Genomic DNA, 16,577 nt, shown 5'->3' with positions numbered 1-16,577 from the left:
AAGAAAACACACACACACACACACACACACCACCATGACTGTTCACAGATGTGGACCAATTAGAGAGGAGATACCACTCTGTAAGGCAATAAAGGAACAAGAGGTTAGATACACAGAGAGATGCCCCATATTACCACACACACACAGATTACTCTTTATCCCAGGAAAAAAAAGAACCTCCCTCTTCACTACAAAAGTGCTTCAAGCTATAAGGACAAAAAAGCAAAATGAGAAAAACATCTTTCTTGGCAGTATTAGAAAATTATATTCCAAAAGATGTTCACACTTTCATTTTACAAATGAAAGAAGCAGCATTATGCCAAAAACCCCAAAAACCCTTTAAAGGTTTTGTAAATTCTATTGTAAATTCAGGCAGAGGTTGGTACAGAATAGTACCATCCAAGAGGACTATAACACAAGCTATACATGTAATTTAACATTTCATAGTGGCTACCTTTAAAAAAGTGAAATTCATTTTAATATTTAATTTAACCCAATATGCCCCAAATATGATAATTTAAAAATGCAGTCAATATAAGAATTATCAGTAAGTTATTTTACATTATTTCCTTCATACTACATCTTCTAGTATGCCAGGATCCTATTAAAAATCTATTAAAAATGCTGTCCCTGGGCAGCAAGAGCCTCAGAAGATAAGGCTGCATGGTAGTTTCTCATTCTTATACCCACCAGTCAGTTCACACACATGAAAACATGCTATGAGCACAACACACTGGGTTATATTCATAGGCTACAGATCTATGTCATTCAGCTTAAGGATTATTTAACTATGAGTATAGGTTCAAAACAATCTATGACTTAAAGTAACTTTTTTGATGTCCTTTTAAGTATAGTATCATTTTGGCCTAGCGTAATCTTACATTTTGGTAAACTAAGGAAATGTTCATATATAAATATGCAGTCTATATAAAGATTTCCTTTCAATAAAATTTTGTAGCAGAAAACCAAATGATATTAATTTCCTGCCAAATAACTAGAATTGATGAGCCTTATGATAAGCTTCAAAGAAAGAACCCTGCTAGAGCACAGAGGGGCTTCTCTGGGCGAATATATGGACAAGCTGAAAATTAGCACACAATAAAAACACACAATATATGCACTTAACTTTATTTTCTCCAGATAGAAGAAAGCTTCACATGCTTTTCATACTTCTGGTAATTGCTTCAGAAGATTTTTCTACTCTAAATATAATTTCTCTTTAAATAGTTAAATAAGCATTAACTGATAAAAGGTAAGTTATAAAGAACTTTTACAAATTGATAATTAAAAAACAGAACACGGTAGGAAAAAAGGTGGGAGACACAAAGAAGAATTTCCAAATTCCTACTTAGGAATTACCATAATAAAACACATTCAACCTATTAGTAATCAAATATGTGCAAAATGAAATTGCAATGAGATACCATGTTATATTTTTCGGCTTGGCAAAAACTCCATTTCATTTCCGATGATCCCGAATGTGGGCAGGATCTAGAGTACTGAAAATTCTAGGATACCAGTGAAAGTGTGAGCTGGTACCATGACTTTGGAGAACAATTTGGAGAACATATCTATTGATAATGTGCTTTACCGTACCACACAGCAATTCTATTCAAGGTATACATCCAGTCTTGGCTATGTGCACTGAAAGTCATATAAAAGAATGTTCGAGCAACACTGCCTTTTTCTATTTCAAAGAAAGATGCAGTTCAATATCCCGCGACAGAAGAAGGGAAAAACTGTGATACAGTCATACAATGAAGTAGTACCTAGCAGTGAAAAGAAACCAGGATACTTGTTCCAAAATGATAACGCCCAATTGCAAAGAACGTAAAGTGACAGAAGAATACAGTTTCATGCCATTTATTATTACTTAAAGGTACAGAGGATAAAGGAGGTAAAACGGTAAAGGGGAGAAAGGCTATGATCTGCAGACATCAGGAGAGGGGCTCCCACTCTCAAACAGGGATGGGATAGGGCCCGAGAAGAGCACACAGCGCCTCAAAGGAAAGGCACTGAGCTGGTGGCAGGCACACAGGCGCTTGTTCTCTTTATATTTGAGTGTGTGTACGTGTATACATTCCATTGCAAGAAAGAATCTTAAAACCTGGAAGGGCTATAACAAGCAAAGGAGATTACACATAACATTTCACGACGAACGGAGTGCCAGGAGCTGACCTCGACCCTATTGTTCATCACTCGGCTGTAATGGCCGCCCTTGACTGTGTTCTCCTTCACGGTGGAGACTCCTGCCCTGCTCAGACAGTACCCACTCCAGTCCAGGGGCTCAACACATGCTGACTGAAAGGATGACCCGCACTTCTAGAAGAACTAGGAACACTGAAAATCTGGGGTATAAGTGGGCAGTAATGACCTGGCTTATTTGGCTTCACGATTTGGCACATTTCCTTCAAGCTTAGTCTGTTCTCTTTTCTCTCCTCCTTCACCCTCCTTCTGTCTCGGTGGTTAAGGTCTGAGATAGTTCAGTGATGAGATCAGCCTCAGACTCTGCCTTCAGAAATGTTTTCTCCCGCTTTTGGAGAGGGCTGCCTCAAGGGAGGCCTGGCTAAGGGTGGCGGCTACACTGTACTTGGTTTTTTGCACCCAGTTAAGGGAACAAATCCACCAGCCTGTGGCTTCAGTGTATGCAGGAAAGCACTATCATCTACTGGAACCAACCAAGGGAACAAGAGATCTAATGCGTCCTTGGTCCTGGTCACTAAGAGGATTCTGTGATCACTTCCCATCACACATACACACAGAACCACATCCTGTTGGTTTCCTCCAATGGTCAAATGCTCTGTCCGCATTTTTACAACAAATCTGCAGCATTCAGGTATGAGATTCAGGAACAGGAGTAGAAGTATAACATCCCAACTGAACAGGAAGGTTTCAAGCAAACACAGAACTGACATTAGAAAAGGCATATATAAGAAATGGTAGGGGACAAACACTCCATTTTCAGAATATGTGTTTTCTGGAATTTATTTCTCTTTAATGCTGAATATAAAATCTGAGGTTTTACCAGGGCCCTTAAAGACAAATGCATACACACTGAAACCTAAAAATAATAATTATGCAGATCAAAGAGGGCCCTGACACTTAAGAAACGCTGTTAAAAGTATTTCTAGAAAAAGCAAAACCCTATATAGCAAAATCAAATTAAAAAAACAAAGCAAAACAGAAAGAGGCTTTGGTACCTTTCAATAACAGAAGACAAAAACAAGTTTAGTTCATTTTTAAATTCATGGAATACAAAACAGGTATTTAAAACAATCTATAAAACAGAAACAAATCTAAAATATATCAGGATCTGATAGAGAAAAAAAATTTTTCCTTTTCTTCTCTTTGATTTTAACAGAACACTGGAATTTGGAAAAAATCAGTATTTCCCCAACTAAATTTTCTTTTGGTCTGCATATACCTAGCAGGATGGCACTCTGTATTTTATCTAATTTTAAACTGTCATAATTTTATTTTTAGCAGCACATTTCCTTTGTCCCAAAGAGCCTACTCCAGGAAATAAAAATTCTGAAATGCCTTTGATATTACATCTACGTCTGCAACTCCCACCTAGTTCTTTCCTAGGTTTTTAAGTGTGTGACTATTCAAATCTAAAGGCAGCTAGTTAAAGAAGGGAACAGGAAATCATTACATGTTTGGAATTTAGCTGGTAAAACAGTACAAGGAAAGAGACAAGCTTCTCTGAACACAACATGGTCCCAGAGGGCAGTGCCCGGCGGAGCCTGGGTATTGCGGCAAATGCCACACAGGGTGCTTCCACCTCCCTCGTAACAAGTACAGCACCAGCCAGGGCTGGGCTCTCTTATTTCTATGCTGATTTTAAAATAATAATAATTATTATTAAAATAATGAGGTGAGGAGAAGACGATGTGCGACCGGTAACAATTCAGCAATGCCATCCAACTAGTCTGTTTTAGGAGACCCATTCGGGTCCTGCCATAACCACAGTAAAGCAAAAGTTTTAAGATGAATAGATCTGAGGAGCTGTCTTTGTCTAGCAAGTCTCTTGTTGATCCCACAACCCCAGAATCTAACTTGCAAGGCCTGGATTTTACCAAGTTGGTTCTTGGCGCTCATTGGCAAGAGCAGACTAAATGAAGTTGGACCACTGTGGCATTAAGCTTTTTAAAACTGTTGTATCTGCAAACGAAATTCTAAGCCTTGTCAGAAGACGCACTGACTCAAACACAATATCCAGTTCAAAATAAAAGATTCCTGGATAGTCCCTGGGATTTATCAGATGGAATGTGACGTGGATCTTCTTTAATGCCACCTAAGCAGTAATACCCATGATTTCACAACAGCTTTCCTTGGAGAGAAAATTGTGGATCGTGTATTTGTTCCAGTCAAGTCGAAATCTACGGTCATGCTCTTCTTCGGGTCGTAAACGTAGTCCTGGGCTGCAGATCTCAGGCTGGGGTTTCCGTGTCAGCATTCAGGTCCTTTAGAGTGGTCCACATTTAGTTAGTTGGAGGGTGAGAGAACACAGGTGACAGGGCTTTCGTTCTTATGTACTTTGAATTTCTTACATCCTGCTCAGAATCTGAATGACAGGTCCAGCAGCACGATGCTGAGGAAAGCAGAATATTTTAGGCAACCCTCTAAGAATTTATCCTATTCGAGGCTGTTTATGTTTGGCAACCAAAAACTCTGAAGACCATAAGCAGGGACAAGGATGGAGAAAAGGAACCTTTGCCTGAAGGAAGTAGACATGTTCAGCATCCATTCCGAAGGGAGTAGAGAGATTCTACATGCCCACTACAATTCAGAGCTATTCTCTGACAGCCCCTTTCTCTGAAAGCTCACTGGTATCCACACACGGAATGAGAACACGTATCTACATTACCCTGAAAAATCTGGGACTGTACACTGGCCAGAAATAGTAGCAAGCAGTTAAAGGTCTGGTGAAAAGCAACCGAGGAAAAAAAATGAAATTGTACCCCAATATTACTATCTTTTAGTATGCCTCATTAAGGGCTCACAAAATATATCTAGCCAAGATCTTCCTTTCTCAAAAAAAATATAATCCATTCACAAAATAGAATAAGCAGCTGTTAGTTAGGGAAGCTGCATTTAAAAATATGTTACTTGTGCATAAAGAAGTTGCTAGAGCTGAAAATCCCTTCAGATAGGAGTCAGATCATTTCCCTATAAATTTACTATCTAATTAGGACACCTCCTAAAATATATCTTTTCTAAGCTGTCTTTTACATTTAAATAAAACTTTTCCCTTGCAGGAGATGAAGAAGCCTATATTTTCCAAAATACCAACTATTTTTATCCCTGTAACTTGGTCCTGATCACACATTGTTGCAACTGTGATTTCTGGAAACATCTGTAGGAGTTTGGAGGATTTATGGAAATAAGAGTGTCCATTACCAAAGGAGGCTAGAACATCTTTATCTATAGGTGCTATTATGAAGCCCAGGAGTAGTGACAGTTGTGACTTTTGCAGCAAAAATCTGCAGCCCTTTGTCAGCCAGCATTGCTTTGTTCCTCTTTGATCAAAAGATTCTACCAAATACCAAGGATATGATCCAGGCTGCTTAAAGAGAGGCGGGTCTGAGCAATACTGGCATCAACTACAACCTAGGGCAGATCCAACATCTTCTCTCCAATGGTGCCACCCACTTTATCTTTCAGTCATTAAGGAAGCACACCTGTAACAGGTTAGAGTACCTCCAGGTGAATGAGCCAACTGCAGGCAATTTTGAAAATAAGGGAAAAACCACCACAGTCCTGATTTGGTTCTAAGCAATCATGCAACCCCATTATACCCATGTCTTCTAAAAACACCTTTTCCGTGGCAAGCAAAGTTACTGATGATGCACGTGGCTTTAGTCACAGTGATGCATTAGGTAAGCAGGTGTGTGCTGAGTACCAGGGGGCTCTCCAAAATGCATCTCCGTTATCTTCCACTCGTCTTCTCTAAGGTTCTGCCTATTTATTTAAAAAAAGAAAAAAAGGTCACTTGTTGCATTGGGTTCATAAGAAAATTCACCCCGGCAATGATTTTTAATGATGTCAGGAATGGAGATGTTGGAAATCATAAGAAATCACCCCCATGTGATTGATGAAAGCAAATCCTAGGTTTCGGGATCAGCATAGATTGCAGTCATACCCACCTGACCTGCCAAGTATGAAAGGAGAAAGGAAGCCACCTGTTTCCAATGACTGCACTGACTGACCATGCTTTACTAGCTGTTATGTATTTTGAATATAACCTCTGAATGGCAGGGATCCCAAAGCAGAAACTTCTACTCCAGGCTCTGCTTTAGGTCTAATTAAACAACAAACCTGATGGTTTTCCACCTGAAAATTATTGGCGAAAAGGCCTCCTTTTCTCTTAGGTAGGTACCCGGGATGGGTTGGCTTCTACTGGCTCCAACTAGCCAAAGAGGAAGTGGGCTCCCCTAGGGTTTCTGTCCTTTCAATTTTTTGAAAGAAGAGAAGTGAGAAACCTGTATTTTAAATATGAGCAACACATTTAAATTCTTTTCAAAGTTCTGTGTAGGACAGATGCATCCAGACCCAGTGTGTCCTACACGCCACCATTTTGTGACCTCTCACCTTTCTCTGCCCTGTCCATTTCTAAGAACTGCCCAGAGTCTACCTTATACCTGGGCCTGTTGGGCTTGTGAACGTTTTCTTCCTACCATCTCTCTATTCTCTCCTCACTGTGTAAGAGCAATTACAGATGCTAGTGGTGTTTTTATATGTTCCTTGGCATATATGTATATAGTACAAAGATAGCCCTATTGTTTATGTACATATACTGCAGAGAGGGAGGGAAAGGAAAGGAGAAAAGGGGGCATCCATCTTTTAGTACATTATACCCATGAATGCTCTGTCTAGGCCTTTGAGTGCGGATTGTGGATTGAGTGTGTTTTACTACCACAGTAAAAAAAATATGTGAGTAGGAAGGTGGTAAAAGCTGAATTGCTCTTAAACATATTTTCACCTCTCTCCTATGCCAAGTGTGAGTTGCCATTAGCCCTTAAGGCCCTGAATGATTCACAAGAGAAGACTGCACAAACACTGCACCATGGACTTGCATGTTGGTTCCATGTGCTCCTGCTCATATGACCCACTGAGGGGCTGTAATGTGGTGGGCTGAATGGGTGGGGTTGCCCAGGGCCTTTAATGCCTTTGGAATGGTCGACTGAAATCAAGCAGTTGTCAATGGCATCGGAAGACCAACTTTAATACTGTGACCACAGGTCATGTGAAAATGCATACTTATAGATTATAGACTTCTGGGAAATTTATGAAAATATATATTTTTAAAGAGTAAAAAAAGTCAGTCTTCAGAGTCTCTAAGGAATCTACCTCTTCAGGGAAAAATGAGAACAAAGATGGCAGGCACATGGTATTTTTTTTTAAAGGTTTTTTTTTGCAGAGATAATGATGTCCACTAGATTTATACATCCTTTAGATTACTCCCACCCGTGTTTTTTCCAGGTCTTTAAAGATAAATCTGGATTGTTTAATATTTTTGGATGAAATATGTTGTAAAAACACTATAATTTTCCTAACAAGTATTCCAATGTTCCATCTTTATAAAAATAGTTTTAAGAACCTTTAAATATTATATGTGTGGGTTTTGCCACTGTTTAAAACATATGCATGGAAACCACCCACAACCATCTGTGGACTTAGTAATGTAAAAACAAAGCAAGATTTCACATCGGCTATGAACTGCAGGTGTTGGTATAAAATTTATATTATTGATAATTTCTGCTTTCCTCCCATAGGGTGTTCCAGAAATGGTACAGATCCTGGGTAGCCTCAAGAGACCTATTGCTTGCAGACATCAAAGTACCCAGTACTGCACTTTCATTTCAATTTAGTGTTAAAAATAGATACTTTAGAATTCAGTCTCAATTTGAAATAGAATCAAAACCTCAACTGGTTTGTATAAAAAGACTGCAAGGAAATACACCCAAAAAAGTTTACATGCTTATCTCTGGGTGGTGGGATAATAGGTGATTTTTATTTTCTACTCTATACTTTTGTATTTTCTTAAATGAACCTTTCCTAAATGAGGCTACTTTCATAATCAGAAGAAAATGGTATTTTTTAAAGGGGGAAATAAAATATTACCTTATTTAATAAGGAAACCCTATTTTTTATTTTGGAAGTGAATCTATACATTTCACAAACTTTAATAATATATCTAACTTCTGGTCTTACTACTAGAAAAGCTTGAGCCTTTTATGTTCCTTCAAAGACATATGATGTAATAAAGTAGCTTCAAAAAGCTTTCTGATTTAGTTTAGGAATTTTAGTGTTTTTTTCAAAGTTGATCATTTATTATTACAGACCATCTCCCTTCCAAAGTACAGGAGTTAAATGTGCAAAAAATGTTAAAATATGGCTTTGATTCTGCTATTTCAAAAAAAAAGGTAAAATAATGTAAACTTGCACTTTAAAATAGAAAGCACTTACTACCTAAATTCTTCTTGGAAGAAGAGGATATAGATTATAAATAAATGATAGATAAAATTAAACTCTAATATACAACAATTGAAAATTGGAGGGAAAAAGCTGGACTTCTTTGTGTTTTTACACCAGGGAGTCCCTGACCATGCACTTGAGCAAGCAAAATTTAAAAATTTAGGAGACTACATACGCATTCCTTTAATACCTTCAATCTCAACCCCTAGAGACAATTCAAAAAAGATAATTTTAAAACAAGAAAAGATTTCCCTACCTTTGATGCCAACCGTGGTTTCAGGCCTAAAAATGAATAGACCGTGTTGCTTTCCTTTGCTTCAAAAAAACTGTCATAATCCTAGAAAAAAGAGGAAGAGAAAAGAAAAAAAAAAGCAAACAATATCAGTATTTGGTGCTTCTAAAAAATTCTTTATGGAAACGAAAAAATGCACCACTGCTTCATGCAGGCCAGGGAAGGCCTACGTAAATCTACTGGATTGGCTCTGCTTGAGCATAAAAATTTCTGAGTATGACAATGGGTGTACCATGTTTTTAACACAAGGCCTGTGACAGGATTAAAATGTAAAACACTGACAAGACAAGTGAAATCAGAACACGTTCCCTCTCCCTCTTGTGCCAAACTAACATTTATTTGTGTGAAATCACTCTGATAAAAGATTTTACTTCGGGTGCTTCAATATGAAAGGCTGACTCCCTTTTCCCAATTCCATTCTTAAATTTTGTTATCTAGGGCTTTAAAAAAAAAAAATCACTGGGTAAACAGAAAGCCATAAAGGTCTCCATGTGTCAGTGCAAGTGCTTCTACTCTGCTTTTGAAGTTTTCCACATTCTTTCAGACTGTGTCTTCAGAGAGAATAAAAAGATCAAATAAAACCTAGAGGAAACTATATCCTCTGTAACATTTATTTTTGCCTCAAACACAGAATCATTTTTCTCTTCCTACTTTCACAAGAGAAACTAAGAAGGAATTCTGGTCAATGTGTTCATCAATTGTTTCTTTTCAAACGTTTGCACAGATGTAACTATATGGTTTCTAAGTCCAGGTAAAGCAGTCTCAAAATTCAGTAGAAGTTCCTTGGATAACTTTTTCCGAAGGTTCAATGTAAGCAGACAGTGATCAGAATCACTGGAGTCATTTGCTCTGTGCCGGGGACTTTAAAATCAGTACTTCATTTAATCCCCACCACAGACCACCAGGTTGGAGACTGGCTCAGAGTCAAGAAATATTCTGCCCAAGTTTGACAGGCAATCCGTGAAAGAGCTGAGATTTGGGGCCAATTCTCACTGACGTTAAAATCAATGCTTTTTGGACTCTGATGCTTCCTGGCCAAAAGGAAACCACGTATGGGGCACCCTGTATTTCAGTCACTGAGTCCTAATGAATTCGCTGCTGAGCCGAGCCAATGGCATCACAAGTATTTCTGAAACCCGTCTAGGAATCTGAATGAGAGTCCATCACTTGGAGAATGGAGATTTGCTTCCTGCAAAGGATGCCTCAATGATGAAAAAAATCTTTGAATTATTTCACTCTGTATAGAGACTCTCTTGTTCAAATGCTTTAGCAAGTTGAGTGTCATGTGGTTTTGAAGGCAGCTTGATTTGAATTCACGATCCTCTCAGCCTCAGGCCCTCCACTCACTCTTCCTTCCGTAGATCTTCAGGTGGTAGCTCCCCCTGCAAGTTAGGACAGGCCTAGTACAGTGCACCGCCGAAGAGAGCCTTCCTTGACCTGACAAGGAGCAATATATCTAAAAAGGGAGGGTCAGCAAAAAAAACCTACGTCAAAAGTGGCATTTTAAGGGGCACCTGGGTGGCTCAGTGGGTTAAGCCTCTGCCTTCGGCTCAGGTCGTGATCCCAGGGTCCTGGGATAGAGCCTGATGTGCCCTCTCCTTGGCGTGGAGCCTGCTTTCCCCTCTCTCTCTGCCTGCCTCTCTGCCTACTTGTGATCCCTCTGTCAAATAAATAAATAAATAAATAAATAAATAAGTGGCATTTTAAGCTGAAATATGAAGGAGGAAAAGAGCTGACCAAGTGAAGGGTTGGGACAGGGAACAGCACTGGTGAAGAGTGAAGCTGGCAAGTCTGACAGGGAGGAGCATATGCCAGACTGTGTAACACCAAGAAAAAGATTTTCAATTTTATCTTAAGTACAAAAGGAAATCATGTATGGGTTCTGGGCAAGGAGCAGAATTATTTAGTTTCCTTTAAGAAAGTAGCTAAGTTAGGGGCCCCTGGGTGGCTCAGTCCGTTAAGCACCTGACTCTCAATGTCGGCTCAGGTCATGATCTCAGGGTACTGGGATCAGCCCCACACTGCACCGTACCCAGTGGGGAGTCTGCTGGAGATTCTCTCTCTTGCCCTCTGTGCCTCTTCCCGCTCACATGCATACTCTGAATAAATGGAGATGAAATCTTTAAGTCCACTGTGTGGAGAATGGCTCAGAGACAGGCCTACAAGAAGGAAAGCAGGGAGAAAAGTCAAGGGAGTACTGTGGTAATCAGGTAAGAAGGTGGCAGCCTGAACCCAACCAACGATAATGGAGAGAGAGAAAAGTGGACAGACTGGAGATAGATTTTGGAGGAAGAACTGACCATACTCACCTGTAGAACTGCGGGGGAGGGGGTTAGAGAGAATTAAGACTTAAAGCAGCTCTGACCTTTGTGATTTGACAGAAAAGACCCGAGAAAAAGCAGATGTGAGAATAAGGCTGAAGTGGTTTCAAAATGTTCAGTTTGAGCAAATGTATGGGACATCCAAGGGAAGAAGATATCATCTAGGCAGCTGGAGGTTTCTAGTGACTCTAGGATATTACAGATTTCGTAGTTCATGGAAAATTTAATTATTTTTATAAGGAAAACTATGTCACAAATAATACAGGTCTAACAGAACTTAGGCAAAATCCCATGAACTGAAAATATTGTTACAAATATTCTTTGTAACAAAGGTATTTCCAAATAGTTGAATACCATTTTACTGATCTGGGTTCAAATCCTGTTCAATGCGTACTTTCTCTGGCTTTAACATCACTATGGCTAGGGGGCTTCTTACCTGAATATTGAATTGGATCCTCCCAATAGCTTAGAAATTGTCACTTTAGGTAATTAACTCCTTTCAAAGCAACAAATATAAGATTTGGTAATTAACTTTAAAAGCAGAATAATTTAAGGGCAGTAATTCTTAAAAGCGCGTGTTAGAATAGTACCTGATACACACCAGGTTACCAATATTTGTCAAGCGGATGAATGAGTTGTGTTTGCTAATTAATGACTGATGGGTCATGTTTTAGGTAATCTTATGCTAGTAACATAATTGGAGTGAATCCTACCCTACTATGGGTTCTTAAAAATTATGTAAAAAATTTATTTTCTGATATTTAAAAGTCTGATGAATCTCAAAATGTAAAAGGTTTTCAGGTTTTTTTTTGTCATATTTAGGCAGACAGGTGGTTGATAATTTAAAATCTAGGATTTCTTACTAGTTAATACCTCCTTTTAGAGATAATAAATTAAACAGTATGACTGAAATAATTTAAGAGTAAAATAGTATTAGAAAATTTTAAATCACCTCCTATTAAGACGTAAGTTCTTATGGCCTTAGGCATTCCCCAATAAAAGAGAAAGTTCTGCTTTCTTATCAGATTCATCTCATTTATCAGGCTTCTATTTTTAAAGATGTATTAAGGTTTGTACTGCAAAAGTTAAAAGCACTGTATTTTAAAAACTCACTATAAAGTCTCAAAGTAGACTTGCTGAATTCCATATAGTCAAAGACACTTTCTGAAATGTCTATAAATACACATCTACAAGTTATATATTTCAGCAAAACCAACCTTCTGGAACTGTACAATATAATGATCAGTTAATATTACCTTTGGAGAAGGGTACAAATATACAAAGCATATTCAAGATAAAATTGCCCAGTTTCAGAAGCTAGTATATTTTCATTACACGTAAGACAAAAGAAGAAAACTCTCTTTGTTTCTAGTGCAAGAAAAGAGAAATTTCTGGACTATACAGGTATCAACATAACTGAGCACTATTACTAATGGAACATCTATCTAAATGCTGCAATTTTAAGAAAAATAAAGAAGGCTAAACAGCTGTTAAAAAGGGGGGGGAAGCTTCTGTCACCTAAACTTCTGTGTGCATTCAAGTGAAAACCAATGTCAGAAAATTTATAAGTTCATGATAAAATCTACAACAGGTAGAGTGCACAACAGCCTCCTTCTTCCACAGAGCTCACTTAAGTACATTACCTGTACACCACGATTAGACTATTAAGAACTAGACAAGCATTTGAAACAAAGACCTTAAAGTTCTTTGCCCTTTTAGTGTTCCCTAGGAGAACAGTGAGGAAAACCCACAGCAGCCACACTGCTAGGCTGTATCGCTTCCCACGCTAGCTCAATGACAATTAAGTGACAGACCCATATTATTTCCACATGCCAAGGGCATATCCAAACAGGAGGCTGTGCGGAATAAAAATTACATGGCTTATGAGGAAATGGTGGCAGCAGTCAGTTCTAACTGAACCAAAGCAAAAGAAGAAAAAAAAATTTTTAAATTCTAAGACAACCAACGTTATTGCTGCTGCAGCTGAAAATGAGCAGAGGCTCCTTCTTAAAATTTTTCAAGCCTGAGGGTAGCCTCTGAGCAGAATATCTTGATTTAGTGGTTAAGGACTATGAATGCTATATTGTATTTTATAAAATCTTGATATAGAAGGAAAAAATAGTAGACAATTCCAATCCTGGTAGGGTATGTAAGATTTGTCTGAAACAGCTTCATTCAGCAATTTCTATACCAAACACCAAAAATATGGGTAAGGCCAAAGCTGAGGATTTTAAATTCCTAATTCATGTTTAACATTTCTGACCATGCTGGTACAAGATGGCAGAACGAGCAAATATAGCGACCCAAGCACTAACTGAAACTGAATGGAAAAAAAAATTTGTGTGTTAAACATAGGAAAAGGAACCAGCAATAACATTTTAAGAAATACCCAGAGGAGTTAAGTGAAGAGGCTAAAATTAATTAAGAGAATCTCTTAGATAATGACATTTATGTCATTCTCCTTTAAGCCACAGGGATTTCATAAAATAGGATAATATACCCTCCTCTATGACTGTGGACACAACAGCTCTATAGAGATTAGCATTTATAGGTAGGTTCATACCAAAATAAATATTAAATATGTTTTTATATTATATTTTAGAATAGTTATTCCAGTCAGAGAGGAGCATGTGACGTATAAGCTTTAGCAATGCTGTGCACGTTGTGTCGGGGGGAATCAACGTGGGGGAGAAATGAGAGAAGCTATTAAGAATGCAGACTTCTCTTCATCTTTCAAAGAAAAACGTGCCCTCTAAAGTTTTATATCAAGGAATACAGGCACAGAATGGTGATAACCAAGAAAATTGCAAAGCCGAACCTCACAGGAGAGGCTATCTCTTGGGAGTTCGGGGTGGGGGGCACCTAGGAAGCAGGGCAGAGGAAAACTGACTTTTCACTTCTGACCCTCCTTTATTGTCTTCATGTTGATAGTATTAACACGGCCTTCGTGTCTTCAACAGTTTTGTTTTCTTTTCATTAACTCTAACTGCATGAGGCTCAGAAAGAGAAACGTTTTAACCAAAAGAAAACCTCCAACGTGATCCTGTTTAAGATACACCGTTAAGGGACGCCTGGGTGGCTCAGTTGGTTAAGCAGCTGCCTTCGGCTCAGGTCATGATCCCAGCGTCCTGGGATCGAGTCCCGCATCGGGCTCCTTGTTTGGCGGGGAGCCTGCTTCTCCCTCTGCCTGCCATTCTGTCTGCCTGTGCTCGCTCGCTCTCCTCTCTCTCTGACAAATAAATAAAATCTTTAAAAAAAAAAAAAAAAAGATACACCGTTAAACATGCAGCTGGAGCAGCCAGAACCTATCTAGATGAAGGTTTTCAATATTCACGGCATAAACCATTGTTTTCATGAAAGACACGTCCCAGGGATTCATCATTGTAGAATACTGCAGCAAACATCTCACTGAGGTGAAAGTGGGAGATTAAACATTTATAGATAGAAGAATAAAAACTACGGTTATATAAGAGATAAAACCGCAAAGAATATCTAATTAAATTGTTATGCTTCTGGGCATACAGCTGATCAGCAAGAGATAGAGAGGAATTTCTATCACCCCTTCCCCACCACCCGACTTTTCTCTTTCCTAGTATCTGTGAGGATGTCAAATAAGAATATTTACAGTAAAACATCTGAAGATTGTTCTTGATTCGATAAGTTATCTTTAATTTGAATTTAATTCAGATTAAGTTTCTTAAGAAAATTCTACATGTAGGAGAGGCGAGTGTCCAACAGAGGTGATTTTCTAAATAGATTTAATTGTAAAATTTAGAAGATACCTCAGTGAGCTTCCTCTTGAGACTTGACTGTATTTAATAAAATGGGAATGCGAATGCTCAGAACTTCGACAAGGCAGGACCCAACAGAACTGGTTAGCTACCTGCTCAGCTGAAAACATCTGTGTAGCTATTCACCCATTCACACAACCAATTTTTGGTTAAGTATGTTCTGGATTCCTAGCATCATGCAGATACTAAGGTAAATATGCCACAGAGCCTGCTGAAGTGAACACAAGGAACCTCACGGAATGGCTGAATGGAACTACATGAAAAAAAATTCTGAGATAAAGATCCTAACAGGAATGAGGCACAGGTTTGCTGGGAGAGAAAAGAGGGTGGAATTCCATAGGAGATAAAAATTACAGGATTTGGTAACGAAGTGGGATTGAGGTGAGGAAAATGAGTCTGGGATAACTTTCAGGGCTTTGCCTTACATACCATGTAGATGATGTAGTCATTAAGCCTATGTAAATAACATCCATATTTTAGAGACAGAGCACAATCTCCCATGAATAACGAAAATTTTAGACTTCAGCTTTTCTTTTTTACTTTTCCTTATTGACTCCAACAATCAGAGTTGCAGTAACACACAATTACTGCCAGTAATTCAGCCTGGGTCAAAATTCTATCACTACGTTCTACTCCATTCTGCCAGACGATATACTTCATTTTCAGAGGAGACTGGGAAACAGCTAATCTTGTGTTTCTCAAAGTGGCCTCTAAAGAACCCCAGGAGGCAGAAGAAACAACAGACCTTCTAGACGGCCCCTCCTCTGAGCTAAGCATGGTTTGACATTTTTAAATGACTAGAAAATAAGACAAAGAAAACCAAATGAAAAAGAAGATATGGCAGAGAATTGGTGGTCTGAAAAGACTAATTTATCAGTTGGCCCAGCACTTGATCTAGAATACTGGAGGATATATTTGGAGGCAGCCCCTATAAAAGTGAAATTTCTTTTGAAGCCTTGTTCAATCTTAAAAATCCATGGAAATCAGGCATCCTGCCCCATAACGTATCTGTGTTTCTTTTGCCATTAAAAAATATGTTTTGTAACGTACTCAAAATACTCAAGCGAAATGCTGTTTTGGGCAGACAGGCAGTGTTTATTCTATGACTTTGGGCACCCCTGAGCCCTGAGAGACTCAACTTGTTTTAACTTTTACTAGTTTTCATTTTGCCAAGTGATTTCTTCTTCACCTTGAACCCAGATTCTAGGGCCACCAACAATAACCCTTCATTTCTTGATAACAGTACATCCCAAAATATTTTTGTTGTTTGACAGAAGACTCCTGAAGAAAGAAGGAAAAATGACTCTAAGGAAAAGAAAAACAGTAGAATAGCTTGAATGAGAATGTACTTTACAAAATAACATTCAATTTAATGCATTCTTCAAAAGAGCTTGCCAGTTGCAAACTATTATCTCAAGTGACTAGAAACAAACTAAACAGCCCCCAGGGAGGGAATGACTAAGTTAATTATAATAATCCACCCAAGGGAATAAGATGCAACCTCTAAAAAACAAGCTTATAATGACATGGAAACTACTTCTGTTCGAGAACAAAGCAGGGCACAAAATGGTATACACAGTATGATAAAAAAATGTGACTTTAAAAATTTAAATCAACTGGTAAAAAAAGAGAACATGTATAGGTCAAATGTTTGCAGTTGTATTTGAAAGGTAGTATTTATTGTTCCCCCTT

General features: G+C 38.4%; 1 protein-coding gene across 2 annotated transcripts in view; it reads right to left on the bottom strand.

The window, feature by feature from the left end:
• Positions 1–1,439: 1,439 nt before the first annotated feature.
• Positions 1,440–16,577, bottom strand: part of SH3BGRL2 (SH3 domain binding glutamate rich protein like 2) — a 62,255-nt gene continuing 47,117 nt past the window's right edge. For both annotated transcript variants that reach the window (XM_047733886.1, XM_047733887.1), the window contains exons 3-4: positions 8,738–8,818; positions 1,440–5,964 (exon numbers count right to left, since the gene is read on the bottom strand). In XM_047733886.1, the coding sequence (XP_047589842.1) occupies positions 5,953–5,964; positions 8,738–8,818 (93 nt within the window). In that variant the 3' untranslated portion in view covers positions 1,440–5,952. The remainder of the gene's footprint in view (positions 5,965–8,737; positions 8,819–16,577) is intronic.

Source organism: Lutra lutra, chromosome 6 (assembly GCF_902655055.1).
Source record: "Lutra lutra chromosome 6, mLutLut1.2, whole genome shotgun sequence".
Taxonomy (NCBI): domain Eukaryota; kingdom Metazoa; phylum Chordata; class Mammalia; order Carnivora; family Mustelidae; genus Lutra; species Lutra lutra.
This window is presented reverse-complemented; position numbering and strand designations above follow the sequence as displayed.